The sequence below is a fragment of the Salvelinus alpinus genome, chromosome 24 (genome assembly GCF_045679555.1).
Source record: "Salvelinus alpinus chromosome 24, SLU_Salpinus.1, whole genome shotgun sequence".
NCBI lineage: Eukaryota > Metazoa > Chordata > Actinopteri > Salmoniformes > Salmonidae > Salvelinus > Salvelinus alpinus.
In genome coordinates, this window is record NC_092109.1 from 33716364 (window position 1) to 33736215 (window position 19852).

General features: G+C 43.0%; 1 protein-coding gene across 1 annotated transcript; it reads left to right on the forward strand.

Annotated features, from left to right (window-relative positions):
• The first annotated feature begins 5904 nt into the window (after positions 1-5904).
• LOC139552684 (cationic amino acid transporter 3-like) lies at positions 5905-19641 on the forward strand. Its single transcript, XM_071364662.1, has 12 exons — positions 5905-6022; positions 13452-13920; positions 14065-14226; positions 14483-14672; positions 14860-14978; positions 15353-15575; positions 15701-15840; positions 16179-16281; positions 16457-16680; positions 16805-16971; positions 17085-17193; positions 17338-19641. The coding sequence occupies exons 2-12, from the start codon at positions 13554-13556 to the stop codon at positions 17484-17486; spliced, it is 1953 nt and encodes a 650-aa protein (XP_071220763.1). The 5' UTR covers positions 5905-6022; positions 13452-13553; the 3' UTR covers positions 17487-19641.
• Positions 19642-19852: the final 211 nt, after the last annotated feature.

The window sequence follows — 19852 nt, forward strand, 5'->3', positions numbered from 1 at the left end:
TGCATCCCGCAGAGGTGTTACTAACATTTACGATAGCAAATTTCAATTTACGAGAAAAAAAACAAGACGTTTTCGTCTTTTGAGCTTGTAGTCATGAAATCTATGCAGCCTACTCAATCAAATCAAATTCATTTATATAGCCCTTCTTACATCAGCTGATATCTCAAAGTGCTGTACAGAAACCCAGCCTAAAACCCCAAACAGCAAGCAATGCAGGTGTAGAAGCACGGTGGCTAGGAAAAACTCCCTAGGAAGAAACCTAGAGAGGAACCAGGCTATGAGGGGTGGCCAGTCCTCTTCTGGCTGTGCCGGGTGGAGATTATAACAGAACATAGCCAAGATGTTCAAATGTTCATAAATGACCAGCATGGTCAAATAATAATCACAGTAGTTGTCGAGGGTGCAGCAAGTCAGCACCTCAGGAGTAAATGTCAGTTGGCTTTTCATAGCCGATCATTAAGAGTATCTCTACCGCTCCTGCGGTCTCTAGAGAGTTGAAAACAGCAGGTCTGGGACAGGTAGCACGTCCGGTGAACAGGTCAGGGTTCCATAGCCACAGGCATAACAGTTGAAACTGGAGCAGTAGCACAGCTGGGGACAGCAAGGAGTCATCATGCCAGGTAGTCCTGAGGCATGGTCCTAGGGCTCAGGTCCTCCGAGAGAGAGAGAGAAAGAGGGGGGCCTATTTTTCCAACTTAATTGAGGAAAATAAGAACAATCAGAAATTTATTTTTGATACTGTCGCAAAGCTAACTAAAAAGCAGCATTCCCCAAGAGAGGATGGCTTTCACTTCAGCAGTAATAAATTCATGAACTTCTTTGAGGAAAAGATCATGATCATTAGAAAGCAAATTACAGACTCCTCTTTAAATCTGCGTATTCCTCCAAAGATCAGTTGTCCTGAGTCTGCACAACTCTGCCAGGACCTAGGATCAAGAGAGACACTCAAGTGTTTTAGTATTATATCTCTTGACACAATATGAGGATAATCATGGCCTCTAAACCTTCAAGCTGCATACTGGACCCTATTCCAACTAAACTACTGAACGAGCTGCTTCCTGTGCTTGACCCTCCTATGTTGAACATAATAAACGGCTCTCTATCCACCGGATGTGTACCAAACTCACTAAAAGTGGCAGTAATAAAGCCTCTCTTGAAAAAGCCAAACCTTGACCCAGAAAATATAAAAACTATCGGCCTATATCGAATATTCCATTCCTCTCAAAACATTTTGAAAAAGCTGTTGCTCAGCAACTCACTGCCTTCCTGAAGACAAACAATGTATACGAAATGCTTCAGTCTGGTTTTAGACCCCATCATAGCACTGAGACTGCACTTGTGAAGGTGGTAAATTACCTTTTAATGGCTTCAGACCGAGGCTCTGCATCTGTCCTCGTGCTCCTAGACCTTAGTGCTGCTTTTGATACCATCGATCACCACATTCTTTTGGAGAGATTGGAAACTCAAATTGGTCTACACGGACAAGTTCTGGCCTGGTTGAGATCTTATCTGTCGGAAAGATATCAGTTTGTCTCTGTGAATGGTTTGTCCTCTGACAAATCAACTGTAAATGTTGGTGTTCCTCAAGGTTCCGTTTTAGGACCACTATTGTTTTCACTATATATTTTACCTCTTGGGGATGTCATTCGAAAACTTTCACTGCTATGCGGATGACACACAGCTGTACATTTCAATGAAACATGGTGAAGCCCCAAAATTGCCCTCGCTAGAAGCCTGTGTTTCAGACATAAGGAAGTGGATGGCTGCAAACCTTCTACTTTTAAACTCGGACAAAACAGAGATGCTTGTTCTAGGTCCCAAGAAACAAAGAGATCTTCTGTTGAATCTGACAATTAATCTTGATGGTTGTACAGTCGTCTCAAATAAAACTGTGAAGGACCTCGGCGTTACTCTGGACCCTGATCTCTCTTTTGACGAACATATCAAGACTACGTAACATTGCAAAAATCAGAAACTTTCTGTCCAAAAATGATGCTGAAAAATTAATCCATGCTTTTGTTATTTCTAGGTTAGACTACTGCAATGCTCTACTTTCCGGCTACCCGGATAAAGCACTAAATAAACTTCAGTTAGTGCTAAATACGGCTGCTAGAATCCTGACTAGAACCAAAAAATTTGATCATATTACTCCAGTGCTAGCCTCCCTACACTGGCTTCCTGTTAAGGGCTGATTTCAAGGTTTTACTGCTAACCTACAAAGCATTACATGGGCTTGCTCCTACCTATCCTGCTGTACATACCTACACGCACACTATGGTCACAAGACGCAGGCCTCCTAATTGTCACTAGAATTTCTAAGCAAACAGCTGGAGGCAGGGCTTTCTCCTATAGAGCTCAATTTTTATGGAATGGTCAGCCTACCCATGTGAGAGACACAGACTCAGTCTCAACCTTTAAGTCTTTACTGAAGACTCATCTCTTCAGTAGGTCATATGATTGAGTGTAGTCTGGCCCAGGAGTGTGAAGGTGAACGGAACGGCTCTGGAGCAACGAACCTCCCTTGTTGTCTCTGCCTGGCCGGTTCCCCTCTCTCCACTGGGATTCTCTGCCTCTAACCCTATTACAGGGGCTGAGTCACTGGCTTACTGGTGTTCTTCCATGCCGTCCCTAGGAGGGGTGCGTCACTTGAGTGGGTTGAGTCACTGACGTGATCTTCCTGTCTGGGTTGGCGCCCCCCCTTGGGTTGTGCCGTGGCGGAGATCTTTGTGGGCTATACTCGGCCTTGTCTCAGGATGGTAAGTTGGTGGTTGAAGATATCCCTCTAGTGGTGTGGGGGCTGTGCTTTGGCAAAGTGGGTGGGGTTATATCCTGCCTGTTTGGCCCTGTCCGGGGGTATCATTGGATGGGGCCACAGTGTCTCCTGACCCCTCCTGTCTCAGCCTCCAGTATTTATGCTGCAGTAGTTTATGTGTCGGGGGGCTAGGGTCAGTCTGTTATATCTGGAGTACCTCTCCTGTCTTATCCAGTGTCCTGTGTGAATTTAAGTATGCTCTCTCTAATTCTCTCTTTCTCTCTTTCTCTCTCTCTCTCGGAGGACCTGAGCCCTAGGACCATGCCTCAGGACTACCTGGCATGATAACTCCTTGCTGTCCCTAGTCCACCTGGCCGTGCTGCTGCTCCAGTTTCAACTGTTCTGCCTGCGGCTATGGAACCCTGACCTGTTCACCGGACGTGCTACCAGTCCCAGACCTGCTGTTTTCAACTCTCTAGAAACAGCAGGAGCGGTAGAGATACTCTTAATGATCGGCTATGAAAAGCCAACTGACATTTACTCCTGAGGTGCTGACTTGTTGCACCCTGGACAACTACTGTGATTATTATTATTTGATCATGCTGGTCATTTATGAACATTTGAACATCTTGGCCATGTTCTGTTATAATCTCCACCCGGCACAGCCAGAAGAGGCCACCCCTCATAGCCTGGTTCCTCTCTAGGTTTCTTCCTAGGTTTTGGCCTTTCTAGGGAGTTTTTCCTAGCCACCGTGCTTCTACGGAAAGTTTAGTCAAGGGGATTAAACTTCTCCCAAAAATACCTGACCTGTATGGTTCATGGCTCAAAAATCTAATTAAAGTTGACTGTAATATGACACAATTGTCCCAAATAACCATCTGTTAAGATTTAATTGAAAGTAGCACTAAGACTAACAGGATTTTCTGCTCCTTTGTAGCCACCCCACATACAGTATGCAGGTGTGGTCAGTTAGTTACTGTAGCAGGGGATAAGATGTGGGTGGACGAAATTATTCACAATGGGCTGTGCATGCTATAAAAGAATGCTTGAGTACAAACACTACATACTTTTTCAGTTAAACATGCTTAAGATAATGTCCCCATGTCATATTTCTTAGAATATAGTGCTAAACAAAAACGATGTATGTGTGAAGTAAAGAGTTGAGTTTTTGGAGAACCCATTACCAAAACTGCAGAGCTTGTGTTTGATGTCAATCGAGACTGAGAATATCTACTGATGGCAAAAAAAACAAGCCTCTCTTTTGATCTACAGGCCTTGTCCTGTGCAATGAAAGGGGGCAGAATGGTTGAACTGCATGGGACAGTAGTGAGATTAGCAGTGTTATGTTAATGGTGCAGATGGAGATACCATCCCAGAGCGTAAGGCTAGTGGTGACGACGCTTGTTTTATTTAGGGAAACACGCAGTTTTGTTAGCTTGATAAAGTGGAAGTTAATTGAAAGAGCAACTCAATGCCGGCCTTGAGGGAGGCAGACGTCACTGAGCAAGAACAATAGGTTTGGTATTAACCAAAGTTAAACTGAAAATAGTAAAATAGAAAGACTAACCAATTGAAGCATTGTGGGATATAATTAGTCAATGCATATTTTAATTTCTGTTTTATTCTTTCTTATCATGGTCTGTTATGGAGAGTTTGCATGCCCAATGAGATATGAGGACTTGGGAGGCCATATGTCATACATATAGTGACACCACAGAACAATGAGACAGATATTTCACCGGATGTATCAATGTGAAGCATCCGCTTGGCGTTTCCACTCACTACCAAATAGGGAAGCCATGTGTCCGGCAGTGGGAGAAGCTGGAACGAGATGGATTTTGGATGACATTCTGCACATTTTCTCATCGATGAAACATTTGATCTCAATACCGTTTTCTGTTCCCAAAACTAGAATCTGTTACGAACAGAGTGGACTAAGACATGTAGACTTTACCTTTTGCTAAAGTTTTTAAAATGTTATTGTTTTGAAGGAGTGCAAAGGCGAATTGAGTTATTGCAACCGCGCACTTCACAGAGTAGGCGTTCCCTAATGTAAATATGCAAATATATGCTAAAATTCGCCAATAGGATCTCGTAAACTTGTGCTTGGCTCTGCCCACCTCCTTGCTTGTTCTGCCCACATGACTCATTTGTTTCCATTTGGTTTAGTTGTAATGATATTTGGTGACACCATCAGTATGACCTCATTTAACATGGTCATTGCACCTCTAACACTCCACACAAGGGCATTGGGGGCAGAGATGAATAACCTTTTTTCTTCTATTCATCTGGGTGATAAAGCTACAGAGGATATCGTGGAAAGTCCTTGGCGCCAGGTCAGTGGCTGGAGTGAAAGATCTTGAAAAGAGAATGACCCTCTCTTTCCATACTTGGGTAAGCCTCTTTTGGGGATGGCAGGCTGCTGCCTGAACCAGTATTTGGGCGAAGGAGACATGAATATGATGAGTTCTCCTCTCTCAATTAAATTCAATTTAAAGGGCTTTATTGGCATGGGAAACATATGTTCACATTACCAAAGCAAGTGAAATAGATAATAAACAAAAGTGAAATAAACAATAAAAAATGTACAGTAAACAATTACATTTACAAAAGTTCCAAAAGGATAAAGACATTTCAAAAATTATATTATGTATATATACAGTGTTGTAATGATGTGCAAATTGTTAAAGTACAAAAGGGAAAATAAATAAACATAAATATAGGTTGTATTTACAATGGTGTTTGTTCTTCACTGGTTGCCCTTTTCGTGTGGCAACAGGTCACACATTTTGCTGCTGTGATGGCACACTGTGGTATTTCACCCAATAGATAGTTTATCCAAATTTGATTTATTTTCTAATTATTTGTGGGTCTGTGTAATCTCTCTCTCTCTCTCTCACACACACACACACACAGAGGAAGCCACTTTAGAATATTGAGAAGCACCCTGGAATTCATGAGTAGTTTGCTCCACCCCTCAAAGAAGGGTTCCTGCTATCTAGAATCCTTGGGACGTCCATACCCCCCTTTGAAGTTGAAATGTAAAATGGTTAGGTAACGGTTAAGGGTGTGGAGGTCCAAAGAATCCCTGATAGCACTGCCCCATAAAGAAGGGCTTGTTTATACTATGATTTATACGTCACTGGCTCCGCCCTCAAATCAAAACGTCCACAAGGACATTTGACCAAGGAAATTGGGATGTTTCATCAGCCTATGGAAGTCAGCAGTATTTTGTCGTGCCAAACACTTCAGAGTGAAGACCAACGTAAAGTATGTCTGCTTTATACCTTTTGATATCGTGGTCCATGTGTTTGCATGAACTGCACGAGCCTCCGTAGTCTTTTACTAAAACTCTGACGCAATTATTTCTCGTGTGCTGTCAGATGTACTCCTGTTACTCGCTTTTGAAACAATACATTCATGGTTATTGTTTTGGTATTAGAATGATCGGTGGTATTTATTTGAAACCAATAGATGTTTACCTAACCTAACATCTTACAACGAACGTTACCAGCATTGCTCGCTAGGCGGTTGTTTTAGACGATAGCTAACTAGCATATTGCTAATATTGTATTGTAATGATCAATTTCATTAAATACGTGCAGTTTAAATTTACATTACTGCAACTGTTTGCCGTGTGAAAAAGTGTCAATTAATTGTTTAGCCAGCTCGTGCTAGCTAGCAAACAAACAGTCTTGAGTCAACTAGCAAACGTTATCTAACGTTCGTTAACAATGTAATGTATATATTTAACTAGGAAACTACACATCAACGCACTGTGTGGATGTGTGTAGCATACATATGGAAGCGTTCGTAAATTCGCTCTGGTGTGCGCTCTGGGCGTTGGTGTGTTTCGCTCTCGGAGCGTTCAATTGGACGCTCTGGCCTAGGAGTAGCGTTGATCCGAGCGTCCTGACCACACAGAGGCACCCAAGCTAACAAGATAAGGTTGGCTAGCTTGTTAGCTACTTCGACACAAAAATGAGAGAACACCTCACTCTGACCATTTTACTCGCCCAAGCAGAGCTGGTTAGTCTGTTTCCATGTTATCCAGAGCGTTGGTGTTTGTAACTGTGTAACAGATTTTTGTCGATGTTTACTGGCACCGCCCATATTCAACGGATGTTGGGCGTTAGTCATCAGTTATTCTGCGCTCTGGCACGCTCAGACGAGAGTGCTCTGAAATCGGAGTAGATAGCCAGAGTGAATTTACGAACGCGCACTAAGGTAGCTAACTAGCAAACCGATCATAGACAACTTTCACAGGTTAGTGTAATAAACTCACCAAAAGAAGAAACGTCCTCTCATCATCAACTGCGTTTATTTTCAGCAAACTTAACATGTGTAAATATTTGTATGAACATAACAAGATTCAACAACTGAGACATAAACTGAAGAAGTTCCACAGACATATGACTAACAGAAATTGAATAATGTGTCCCTGAACAAAGGGGAGGTCCAAAGTAACAGTCAGTATCTGGTGTGGCCACCAGCTGCATTAAGTACTGCAGTGCATCTCCTCATGGACTGCACCAGATTTGCCAGTTCTTGCTGTGAGATGTTACCCCATTCTTCCACCAAGGCACCTGCAAGTTCCAGGACATTTCTGGGGGGAATGGCCCTAGCCCTCACCCTCCGATCCAACAGGTTGTGCTCAATGGGATTGAGATCCCGGCTCTTCGTTGACCATGGCAGAACACTGACATTCCTGTCTTGCAGGAAATCATGCACAGAACGAGCAGTATGGCTAGTGGCATTGTCATGCTGGAGGGTCATGTCAGGATGAGCCTGCAGGAAGGGTACCACATGAGGGAGGAGGATGTCTTCCCTGTAACGCACAGCGTTGAGATTGCCTGCAATGACAACAACCTCAGTCCGATGATGCTGTGACACACCGCCTCAGACCATGACGGACCCTCCACCTCCAAATCGATCCCGCTCCAGAGTACAGGCCTCGGTGTAACGCTCATTCCTTCGACGATAAACGCGAATCCGACCATCACCCCTGGTGAGACAAAACCGCAACTTGTCAGTGAAGAGCACTTTTTGCCAGGCCTGTCTGGTCCAGCGACGGTGGGTTTGTGCCCATAGGTGACGTTGTTGCCGGTGATGTCTGGTGAGGACCTGCCTTACAACAGGCCTACAAGCCCTCAGTCCAGCCTCTCTCAGCCTATTGCAGACAGTCTGAGCACTGATGGAGGGATTGTGCGTTCCTGGTGTAACTCAGGCAGTTGTTGTTGCCATCCTGTACCTGTCCCGCAGGTGTGATGTTTGGATGTACTGATCCTGTGCAGGTGTTGTTACATGTGGTCTGCCACTGCGAGGACGATCAGCTGTCCGTCCTGTCTCCCTGTAGCGCTGTCTTGGGCGTCTCACAGTACGGACATTGCAATTTATTGCCTTGGCCACATCTGCAGTCCTCATGCCTCCTTTCAGCATGCCTAAGGCACGTTCACGCAGATGAGCAGGGACCCTGGGCATCTTTCTTTTGGTGTTTTTCAAAGTCAGTAGAAAGGCCTCTTTAGTGTGCTAAGTTTTCATAACTGTGACCTTAATTGCCTACAGTCTAAGCTGTTAGTGTCTTTAATGACCGTTCCACAGGTACATGTTCATTGTTTATGGTTCATTGAACAAGCATGGGAAACATGTTTAAATCCTTTACAATGAAGATCTGTGAAGTTATTTGTTTTTTTACAAATTATCTTTGAAAGACAAGGTCCTGAAAAAGGGAAGTTTTCTTTTTTTGCTGAGTTTAGTAGCCAATAGACAGGTCCTTGGGCTTGGCATGACTGTTGTCCGTTAGCTGCAGCTAGCACTTTTTGATGTGTTGCATCAGTTTGGGCTACTGGCAGGTAGCTTACGCTATCTTGATGGCTGCATTTTACAGTTGTAGCTAGCCACTTCAGTAGCAACATTTTTTAAATTTAATTTTCAAATTGAGGATCATGTGTTAACAGTTGTGGTGTTTTGACTTCAGTAACATGTCAGTTGTGCATGGACAGGATGGTGTCACTCTCATTTTCAATAGGCCTATTCTTGTTCTTCCCACCTGTTTTAGAATGGTTTAGCTGGCAATAGGTTTCAATTTTTATTTGCGCTCACTGAGTTTGATGTTCAGGTTGGTCATTATGCAGAGGACAAATTGTTATTTTTTTGCACCTTCTGACTCTTTCATGGGGTCGCTCTTTGCATTGGAGGTGTTTATTTGTTCACCTTAGTATTCTAAGCTGATCGATGGAAATAAAAATGCCTTCGTCATGATAATTACAGGGACATTTTCAGAAATGTTTGGGGGCAAATTTGCCCCTAGCCTGGTGTATTTCCTAGACTGGTCAGTTGTCATAGGGAATGTATTGGACCTTGAGGAAGGAGGGAGGGACCCTGTTGGCTTGGTTCCATTGGTTTGAGGTTGCGCAGTTCACTCACAGCAGTATGTCCTTCTTTGCCTAGAAAACAGATTGTTCCATAACTTCAAACAGCTGGACAACTATTGACAATGACATATGAAATGTAGCCGCCCATCACGTAGCTGCAAGGGTGAGCTACCTACTGAGATTAGAATGCTACCCACTGAGATTAGAATGCTGAAAGGACACTCTTGAATTCCCCACACTGACAGAGTGCCGCATTTGTACAAACCTCTTACAAAAAGTATCCACTCCCCAATTAACGCTACTCTACCCGCATTACACAGTGACCCGGTTTGTCACGTGATTCTTCTGGTCATGAAGTCTGCAGTCATTAGTCGAACATGAAATGTAGGGCTGCAATTTTCTGATCCAGTCATGTTGAACAGTGCACCCATTAATGGGTATGCTTGTTACAGTTAAAATGTGTTTTTTTAAGAGTAGAGAAAAATCTAAGTTTATTAGTTACTTGCATAACTCTCCTCAACAATGTAGTACAATATTGATCAAGCTGTGCAATCTCTCTACAAATCCCCCTTTTAGAGACTGGTGAGGGCAAGTGACCGGCAGAACAACCCGTCGACCAACCCTCCTCTCTATCCCACACGCCGGGACTGAGAGAGACAATAAATCCCCCATACCATACTACTTCCACCTTAATATTATCTCTGTGGGTCTTCTCATCTACATTGTGTGTAAGCCTAATGGTAGTCAATATCTATGTATTTCAGTGTCTATGACTGCCATGTGGGTTTAAAAAGAAGAATAGTGAACTTTACCAGTGGGCAGGAACACTGTCTATAACCACTAAGGGAACCCACTCTTTCCATTTACTTGTACACTATAATAACTAAGCGAATCATTTGGTCTTCAGTGTGTTTGTTTCATGTGTTATCTTTTAGCACTAGCAAGTTTAGGACACCATGATAACAAAAAACTCAATACTGGCAGAGAAGGGGCTAGACATGAAGTAAACAGACATGTTGTTGACAGTGAGAGTCAAAACCATAACATGCTTTGTGTAGAGTGAGCAACAGTCCCTAATGAGATTAACAGGTTGGTTAGTCTTGGGATAATCCTTTTAGATATGTTTACAAAAGCTCAGCGAGGCACCTAATATTCACTACCTACTGTACTACAGAGGGAAGGTGGGGGGGGCTAGTAAAAAGCACCACAGCAAAAGGCTAAATGCAATCCAAATGGTATTAGGCCAATTAGCCCAGGCCTAGTAATTTAGGTCTGCTGAAGTAGTCCTATCCATTGTATACTACAGCCTACCTATTACAGAAAAGGGCAGATGGACACTAAACCCTTTCAGCCTGCAGGCTCCAATGAGCATGTCTGATTTTGAGCTTTCAGACGTAACATTAGAAGAGTTGAGCATTAGCTTCTTCACAACCTGGTTTCACACATCCACTCAATCATACACACAGGCCAGCCACCCTGCGTCACTCAGACCAAAGAGGCTATCTCGAGAGCTTATTGTGTGGGCAGAACAAAAGACTAAACCTCTCAGGCACTGCGCATGAATCGCTGGCAGGGAGATTCCCAGAGGGCACATTCCCAGGGCCAGAGATGCGGCCTGCCTAACTCTAAAATGGCTACGTTTACATTTTGAGTAATTTAGCAAATGCTCTTATCCAGGGAGGGATAAGTGCCTTGCTCAAATGCACATCAAGAGATTATTCACCTAGTCTGCTCGGGGATTCGAACAAGTAACTTTTCGGTTACTTGCCCAAGGCGGCTAATTGCTAGTTTAACTCTTCACGGCAAGCAGAGCACACTCGGTATCTGTTTCAGCATGTCAGTCTTGCGTAACTATTCAGTTGTTAAATCAACTCCTAGAGAGCACAGTCATGCTTTCCGTGTTTTAGAACAGTGGTTTAAGTTACAAGGTGGACATGCCAAGCCCATGCAGACTTAAATGAGGGAAGCCATTGTGCGTGTCCAAGTAAAGGAGACAGTATTGTTGGCTGCAATTATTTTCTACTTGGCCCCATACCAGCACCATCCTGATCCAATCACGGCTGCTAGCCCGATCAAACCTGCATTGGCTATTTTCCCTGTAGGCAGTTTGTGACAGTGACTAATGTGGCAGACGCAATGCCCGAAACATGAAAGTTGTTATTTTTGAACAATTGTTTTAATTTCCCAATACCTTCAGAGGCCAGGGACTATGTTTATTTTATATTGCCATTCCTTTTTTTGTTCTGTGTTTGCAAATAGTTTTCTCAACACTCTTCCGGTGATTGTGCACTGTGTTCTATGGATAACAACATGTAGAATGGGCCTGTACACATGTATTATTATTATAGGCCTAAGTGTCACATGCTAAGCTACAAGTCTCCCGGCTTTGTAGAGTGTTTGGGGTGTGCTGCTGAAGAGGCAGTGTCTCAGATATGTAGAATAAGCAGTAGCCATAATGACCTTCAGTACTGTGCAACATGCGTAAGGTATACAGGGGTGTGGTAGTGGGCGTGGCCAATGGCACAGTCGCCAAACGGAAATGTTAGATTTTTAAGCTGTTTTAAAGCAAAATTCTTGCAATTCTACACATTTTGACATTGGCGGAGAGACACTTTTACCATTTTAAAGCTAGTTTCTCGCTATTCTACACATTCTGTAATGGGTCTGAACAAAAAAAAATCTGTTTTAAAGCTATACTGAACAAAAATATAAACGCAACATGCAACAATTGCAAAGATTTTACTGAGTTACAGTTCACATAAGGAAATCAGTCAATTGAACTTCATTAATTAGGCCTTAATCTATGGATTTCACACGACTGGGCAGGGGCGCACCCACTGGGAAGCCAGGCCCACCCACAAAAGGGCTTTAGTACAGACATAAATATTTTTTGTTCAGTATGATTTCCTGCTATTCTACACATTTTGCCATGGGGCTCAAACATGAACAAAATCAGTGGCGTAACAATTTTGTGATTTTTGTTTCTACCTGACTGTCTAGTTTTTATTTTGGTGATGGCTAGTTCCTAAATATATAGCTCCATTATAATTTGTTCATACATTATATATGGGTTTAAGCTTACACTGAAATCATTTTTTACCGTGTGTGTGGAGACAATTTTTTGGCATTGGTGGCCCGCCGCTGCTAAATGAATACAGGGGAAACGCTGATACATGCTCTTGGTGGAATGCAAATTAACCTTGTGACAGTGTTGAACTTGGTAGTATGATTTTTTTTATCTATGTAGGCTAAATGCGAAAGTGGTTGTCTTACCACACGGTATCACTTCATTAGGATAAAACATTTTGTACTATCTGTTTCCTGGAAACTTGATATGGACTTGAATATGTGATAGAATATAGCCTATTAGGTACTAGAGTATAATTAAGCAATAAGACACGAGGGGAAATGTGGTATATGGCTAATATACCAAGGCTAAGGGCTGTTCTTATGCGCAACGCGGAGTGCCTTGATACAGCCCTTAGTCGTGGTATATTGGCCATATACCACAAGCCCCTGAAGTGCCTTATTGCTATTATAAACTGGTTACCAATGTAATTAGAGCAGTAAAAATAAATGGTTTGTCATACCAGTGGTAGATGGTCTGATATACCATGGCTGTCGGCCAATCAGCCTTCAGGGTTGTAACCACCCAGTTTATAATAGACTACACAACAATTGTTTCTGATGACTGAAAGTTGGTCAGCATGTCTTTAACTCAGTAGTCCTCCAGGAAGGTTATAAGGGGATTGCGACGCACAGAGATATTGGTGTTCGCGTCCATGTCTGCTTCTCAAAGCTCTCTCTGTCAGTTCGTTTTTTATTTTCATAAAGCCCTAAGGTGAATAAATGTAATTCTGGGAAGTTCCATAATACCAGCATGCTGTTTCTTAGAAGAATGTGTGGTTTGGTTGTCTGTAGTCTGGAAACATGCAGGAGGGAAATTTAAAACATGGACCAAATCCCAAAATGGAAGAATTACTGGAATTACCAGATTAGGAGGAACCACTAGTGTGGCATCAAACACAATTGTAATGTCCCGACTTGACCAAATATTATCCATCTTAGCAGTAGGCTATTCCTTTGCCAGGGCAATTTTCTTGAATGTTCATGTTGTTTGCTCTCTCTCATGCACATGAGAACTAATCAGTTTGTTATTCCAGAGACAGTTAGTTTGCAAACAAGGATTGCACACAAAACAAAGTAAAAAAAAAAAAAAATCATCATAATATTTCATGGCATTAGCAAGAACTAATAGCATACATTTTGCCTATAGACTTTCTTATATACTCATGAATCTGCTTCTCTACTGTGTTTGACCTTAGGATCTCTCCTGCTGCATCTCAGCTCGTGACGCGTTTTCACTGCTCTGATCAGCAACTGCCTCGGCTTCACAGCCTCGGCCCCAGCTCCCTCCACAGACAACCATGGTAGAAAAGATGGCCTCCTTCGGCCGGATCCTGCTGCGACGCAGGGCACTGGATTGCTCCGATGAGGGAACCCGCTTTGCCCGCTGCCTCTCCACACTGGACCTGGTAGCCCTGGGGGTGGGCTCCACCCTGGGGGCAGGGGTGTACGTCCTGGCTGGTGAAGTGGCCAGGGAGAAGGCTGGACCTGCCATCGTTCTCTGCTTCCTCATCGCTGCACTCTCCTCTATGCTGGCCGGACTCTGTTACGCCGAGTTTGGGTCCCGCGTACCCAAGACGGGTTCGGCGTACCTGTACAGTTATGTGACGGTTGGTGAGATCTGGGCCTTCATCACGGGATGGAACCTCATCCTCTCCTATGTCATCGGTGAGTTGGTAGATTGGAAATCGGCTTCGCATTGAGCTACTATGTTCATGGATGGAGGCTTGTTTCTAGGATGGCTTATCCTCTTTAGTTTGGTTGATGTTTTGCGTCATGTTAACTCATTCTCCTTGGTCCTCTGTCCTTAAGGTACAGCCAGTGTGGCCCGAGCCTGGAGCTCTACATTTGATAATCTAGTGGAGGAGAAGATCTCTTTCTTCTTCAGGTCTTCCATGGCCATGAAGGTCCCGGGGGGCGTGCTGGCTGAATACCCTGACCTGTTTGCACTCATCATCGTGCTCTTATTAACTGGTGAGGACTCCTCCAGCATTGTCAACCAACATGGATAATGTTGGGGCCCGGGGAGGCAGCACATAACTAATAACCCCGTCATAAAAGCTGTATGTACAGTATTGTAATGTGACTTGGTTTGTCTCACCTAGCTACCTTAAAGATGAAAGCACTAACTGTACATCGCTCTGGATAAGAGCATCTGCGAAATGACTCAAATGGCTCAATGTACAAATGTAGATTTGTGTTAATCATGCCATCATGTTGCTTCCTCCAGGACTGCTGGCATTTGGAGTGAGTGAGTCTGCCTTGATCAATAAGATTTTCACTGGGGTCAACCTGGTGGTGCTGGGCTTCATCATCATCTCAGGCTTTGTGAAGGGAGACACAGACCACTGGAACCTCACCCTGGAGGACTTTGTTAATACCTACCCCAACTACACCAACACCTCCAGCATATCCCAGGAGTGAGTCCTTCATTTAATATGGCTACCAGCTGAGATTTAGCTGTAGATTCCATTATAGACCAATCGTACGGAGTAAATCATGTTTGTATGTGACTAGCTGTGTTTGATCTCTGCATTTGGTTTCAGAAATATAACAGTATAACCATATAATTGGATTTTGTCCCCCTGCGTCCTCTCTGCCACTCAGGGTTGTGGATAAGATGTTTGGCTCAGGTGGTTTTGCTCCTTTTGGCCTCAGTGGCATTCTGTCCGGTGCTGCTACCTGTTTCTACGCATTCGTTGGTTTCGACTGCATCGCCACTACCAGTGAGTTACTTACTTTGCTGCAGAGCTAAACAAACTCTTGACAGTTTAATACTTTTCTGAGAAGTAGCCATTATTTACTATTTTACACCTAGGGTTACTATACATAACTTTAACCCATTTTATAAGAGATTCTCAAATTAAAATAGTCAAGGCATTTAAATATAAATTCTAGTCATACTTTATCAAGTTATTTGAGCTATTTACTTTGCACTAGCGCTAAACATTAGATAGGTCCACCTCGTTTCTTCTCGAGTCACTTACATTCCGTTATTAAAAATGTAACTTTTAAAATGGTTGCCAATTTTAAATAGTTGCTGCCTTGAAGTTCTCTTTGGTGGTCCTCTCTCATAGTGCTGCCTTGTATTTTCCCACAGGCGAAGAGGCTAAGAACCCCATGCGTTCCATCCCCGTGGGCATCGTGGCCTCTCTGCTCATCTGTTTCTTCGCCTACTTCGGGGTGTCTGCAGCCCTCACCCTCATGATGCCTTACTACATGCTGGACACCCGGAGCCCCCTGCCAGAGGCCTTCAACTACGTGGGCTGGTATCCTGCTCGCTACATCGTGGCTGTGGGTTCCCTCTGTGCTCTCTCCACCAGGTCAGTTAGGCTGATAGATCACACTATGGCTACTGTTCTATAGCTCCCTTAACGTATCCACTACGCTCATCGGTACTTAAGTCACTCTGTTTTTGCTATGTAGTCAATGTTTGTTGTTTTCCTAGCCTGCTTGGGTCCATGTTCCCCATGCCGAGGGTGATCTACGCCATGGCAGAGGATGGGCTCCTGTTCCGTGGCCTGTCCCGCATGAACACGCGCACCAAGACCCCCGTGATGGCCACTATCGTCTCTGGCTGTGTGGCATGTGAGTTCAGCCCTCCGAGCTCTCTCTGTTCATACATCTGGTTCTGCTCTACTACCTATGGGTTCCACTGTAGTCATTTCCTGCTGTTCTCTGGGTTCGTGTTTATGTATGAAAGTAGGAATGTACAGCATGAGGGAAGACCGTAGAAAAATATTCTCTGAACAACGGAATGCTGTTTTTTGTTCCATTGTTTTTGAATAACTAGTGTAAATAACCAACTTCATGGAGTAGATTGTCTTTATATAGTGAGAATGATGGTAATGAAGCAACTTCATGGAGTAGATTGTCTTTATATAGTGAGTATGATGGTAATGCTGATTTGTCACCTCTCCCTGTAGCTCTGATGGCCTTCCTCTTTGACCTGGCTGCCCTGGTTGATCTCATGTCTATAGGGACACTGCTGGCCTACTCACTAGTGGCCATCTGTGTGCTTATCCTCAGGTAGGTGATGACTTATACCACATTATTTTAAACATACTTTAATACCTAACCTAGCATTTGTGATATTGAAATGGTGATTATCCTCCTATACTGGATTTGCTTATGGTATTTTACATGGCATGCTCAGTGTGAATACCTCCCATGTTCCAGGAGACTGACCTGTCTGTCTGTCCAGGTACCAGCCCGGCACCCTGAGCTCATCCAGTCAGACAGAAAAGCTAGTGGAGCTGGTTGGAGGGGAGAAGGTGGCCCGGGGGGACAGTGGAGATGAGTATGGCCTGGATCTGGAGGACTGCCCCCTCAGGGAAAAATTCACCCCCTGCCTCCTCCTCTTCCCCAGTGGTGCCTTACCCACCAAGACCTCCGGGAACATCGTCTATGCCACCACGGCCATTATCTGTGAGTGACACCTCTCTCACCCACACTTACCGTCTTATGCGGTTGACCATTGGTTGTTTTCAAAGCAGCTCTTTTTGTTGTTGAGAAAGCTAATATTAACTCGCTCTCTCGTCATCCTTTCTAGCGGTGCTCATCACTGTGCTGTGTGTGGTGCTGGCAGGGAAGCTGGATGAGTTGATGGAGGTTCAGCCTGTGTGGGTCACAGTGTGTGTAGTCTTGGCCCTGCTCTGTGCCCTTTGTGTCATTATCATCTGGAGACAACCAGAGAGCAAGGAAGCTCTCACCTTCAAGGTCAGTTTCTGACTATTTAAACAGGTCCAGTGTTTATTCATGTCTTACAACCAGTTTATAATCCAGCTTGATATGCAGTTAAAGTATGACTAACCTGTCCCTCTTCCCTCTAGGTGCCCCTGCTGCCTTGGCTGCCTCTGTTCAGTGTCTTTGTCAACATCTACCTCATGATGCAGCTGGATCTGGCTACGTGGTGCCGTTTCGCTGTGTGGATGGCCATTGGTGAGTTAACGTGACATTATACACAATAGGAAATGTTTCTAAAGTCACAATAGAATCACATGCTAAGTCTGTTTTAATGAGCAGCAGAATGTTAACTTAATTTGTGTGTACTCCTCTAACCATTCTTCTTACTCCTTCCCTCAGGATTTGCAATCTACTTCTTTTATGGGATTTGGCACAGCAGTGCGGCAGCCAGCAGCACCCCTGGGAAATATGAGCCTGCCCTCCAGACCAAGAAGAAGCCCATCTACCTGGGGGGAGACGAGAGTGAGGTGGAGGGGATGAGCCCCTGAACGGCTGGAGGAAACCCCACACATTATACCTCTGCAGTGAAGGCAGACAATTCAACTGACTGACACTACAATTCATCAGTTTTTTTTTCTTTCATTTTTGGGATATCTCTGTTTTAAGCTTTATTGGACAGTTGAGGAATGCTATTTTTAACAGTTGAAACATTGCTATTAACATTACTAGTGATTTTATTTATTAGAAGTTAGTCTCATCCAAGTTTGATTGTGTCTGTGCCTCTAATTGTTAGCCCCTGGTGTCCAGCAGCAATATGAACTTCAGCTGGCCAGGAGTGTTGGTTAGGGCCATGTGTAAACAGAGTACCAGTGTGTCTATGGGGTTTACAATCTTGGTCAGAGCCTCGGTGTACTTTGATCAACAGCACAGGGTTAGTGGATCGCTGGCGTAGACAAACTGTCCTCCATCACCTGTCACAGAGCAATGTATTTAACAGTAGGGCCTTGTATGCCTTGTGGCAGAAACGAGTATTTATTGTTGGTGTCAGCTTGTTCTGTAAGATGAGATATCACCACAGAGACGTGGGAACTAAATATCCTAAAGGCATTTATGAACAATCTGTTGTCAGTGATGTCTTTGTCATTTAAAATGTTTTTAAACATATGGTAAACTAGTCAAAGTAATGATGTAAGTTATTGTCTTCACGGTGGTTAGTCCCTGTGTAACTGAAGCAGTATATGCATATTAGGTTCATCCGAAGAATACATGGAGATATTGTAGCTCTTCCTTAAAGTTGATGAAACGACATCCTGACACCACTACATTTAGCTGGCTGCTGTGTCATCTTAATTTGATATATTTTGGGCCGTACTGTACTCTTGTACCCTCACCCTTCATGTATCTCTGTTTATCTCTCTGGAGTTTGGCTTTACAAATCAGAACTACCCTTTTTTTTTATATGGACATACTTGAGTTTGAGATTTCTGCCTGCCTCGAATGCTTGAGCTGTCTACAGATGTGTAATAAAGACCAGTACCCTGGGGGTCTATTCACTGGCTCTGTGTTGAATCTTAAAGGCAGTGACTTTAGTCCTGGTCATGCACTACCACTGATGTAACTTTAGTTGTAGATTCTTGTGAAAACATGTTAGCAAATGTTTTTTTTTAGTTTCCGTTGAAACTTGTTCTTGGGAGCTTAGCTGTCGAGTTTGCATCATTTTATCTAAACATTCTATTCTGTAGAATTGTTTTATATGTAGTTATTTTATGCCTTTCAAATTACATTAATCAAGTAATGTCATTTTATAGATGTTATTGTATTCTTACATGTACAGTTTTTAAAGTACTCTTGATGACCCGCTTTTTTTAATGATTTACTTTATATAGCAAAACTTTTCCACCACCAAATGATTGAGACTTCAACTCGTGATTCCATTTGCTATTAATCACTAGTTGTGGTGCTGCTTGACCAACATGCAGTGGGCATTGGAGACACTAGGTCAAGGACATAAGGAATTTGACCAGCAAAATCTGCTCTCTAAATCTGAAGTATATTTGTGCTCAGCTGTAAAGACACGAGTTGGTGAGGATAATTGAGTTCTATGGTTTCTTAAAGGAAAATACCATCCAAAAACTGATGCATTATATGATGCAAAATGCATCATACCAACTGTATTTCTGTATTTAGAAAATTATATCTTAACTTGATTGTTGACTTGCAAAAGATGTTGGGCCGATATCAACAATGGACTAATGAAACAAATACCAAAATAGGATTTGTGTGGAGTTTTCCTTTTAAGTGAGTTGTTGTAGTACAGTAATAACTAATGTACAGTATGTGTATAGCTGTAACATATTTGTATAAAGCTGTATATTATACAAATGGACACTAATTCAAAGGAGGTGTTTTATACTTGTGCTTCTTAACATACATTTTAACAAACTATTGTTTCTTGAGAACTTGTAAGAATCTCAAAAAGAAACCGGTGCCTGAAAATACCGCCCGCCTCAGATACCAGGGGCCGGTAAACCAAGGCTCAATCAGGCCATAGTACTGATTGATCAGTACTACTCTAAATGCTGTCACATAAATATCAATTATATTTTTGGTCTTTGGTTTTATATACTGTGAATATATGCCTGTCATGTAGAAATGAGCTGTATTTTCAATGTCTTTTCTAAATAAATGTTTATTATAATGACATTCTATGCCTTTGTTGATTCTCAACAGTAGATTGAATTATTTTAGTATTATTTTTTAATTAATTAAATGTTATAAAAATCAATAAGCTTATCAAACCGAGGGAAAATCCATATCCATTTCCTCCACATCTACAGATTCACAACACTTAAATGTTGCAACTTTTGGAATGGCATTGCATGCCTAATATCTACCTGAAAGTATTTATTTTGGT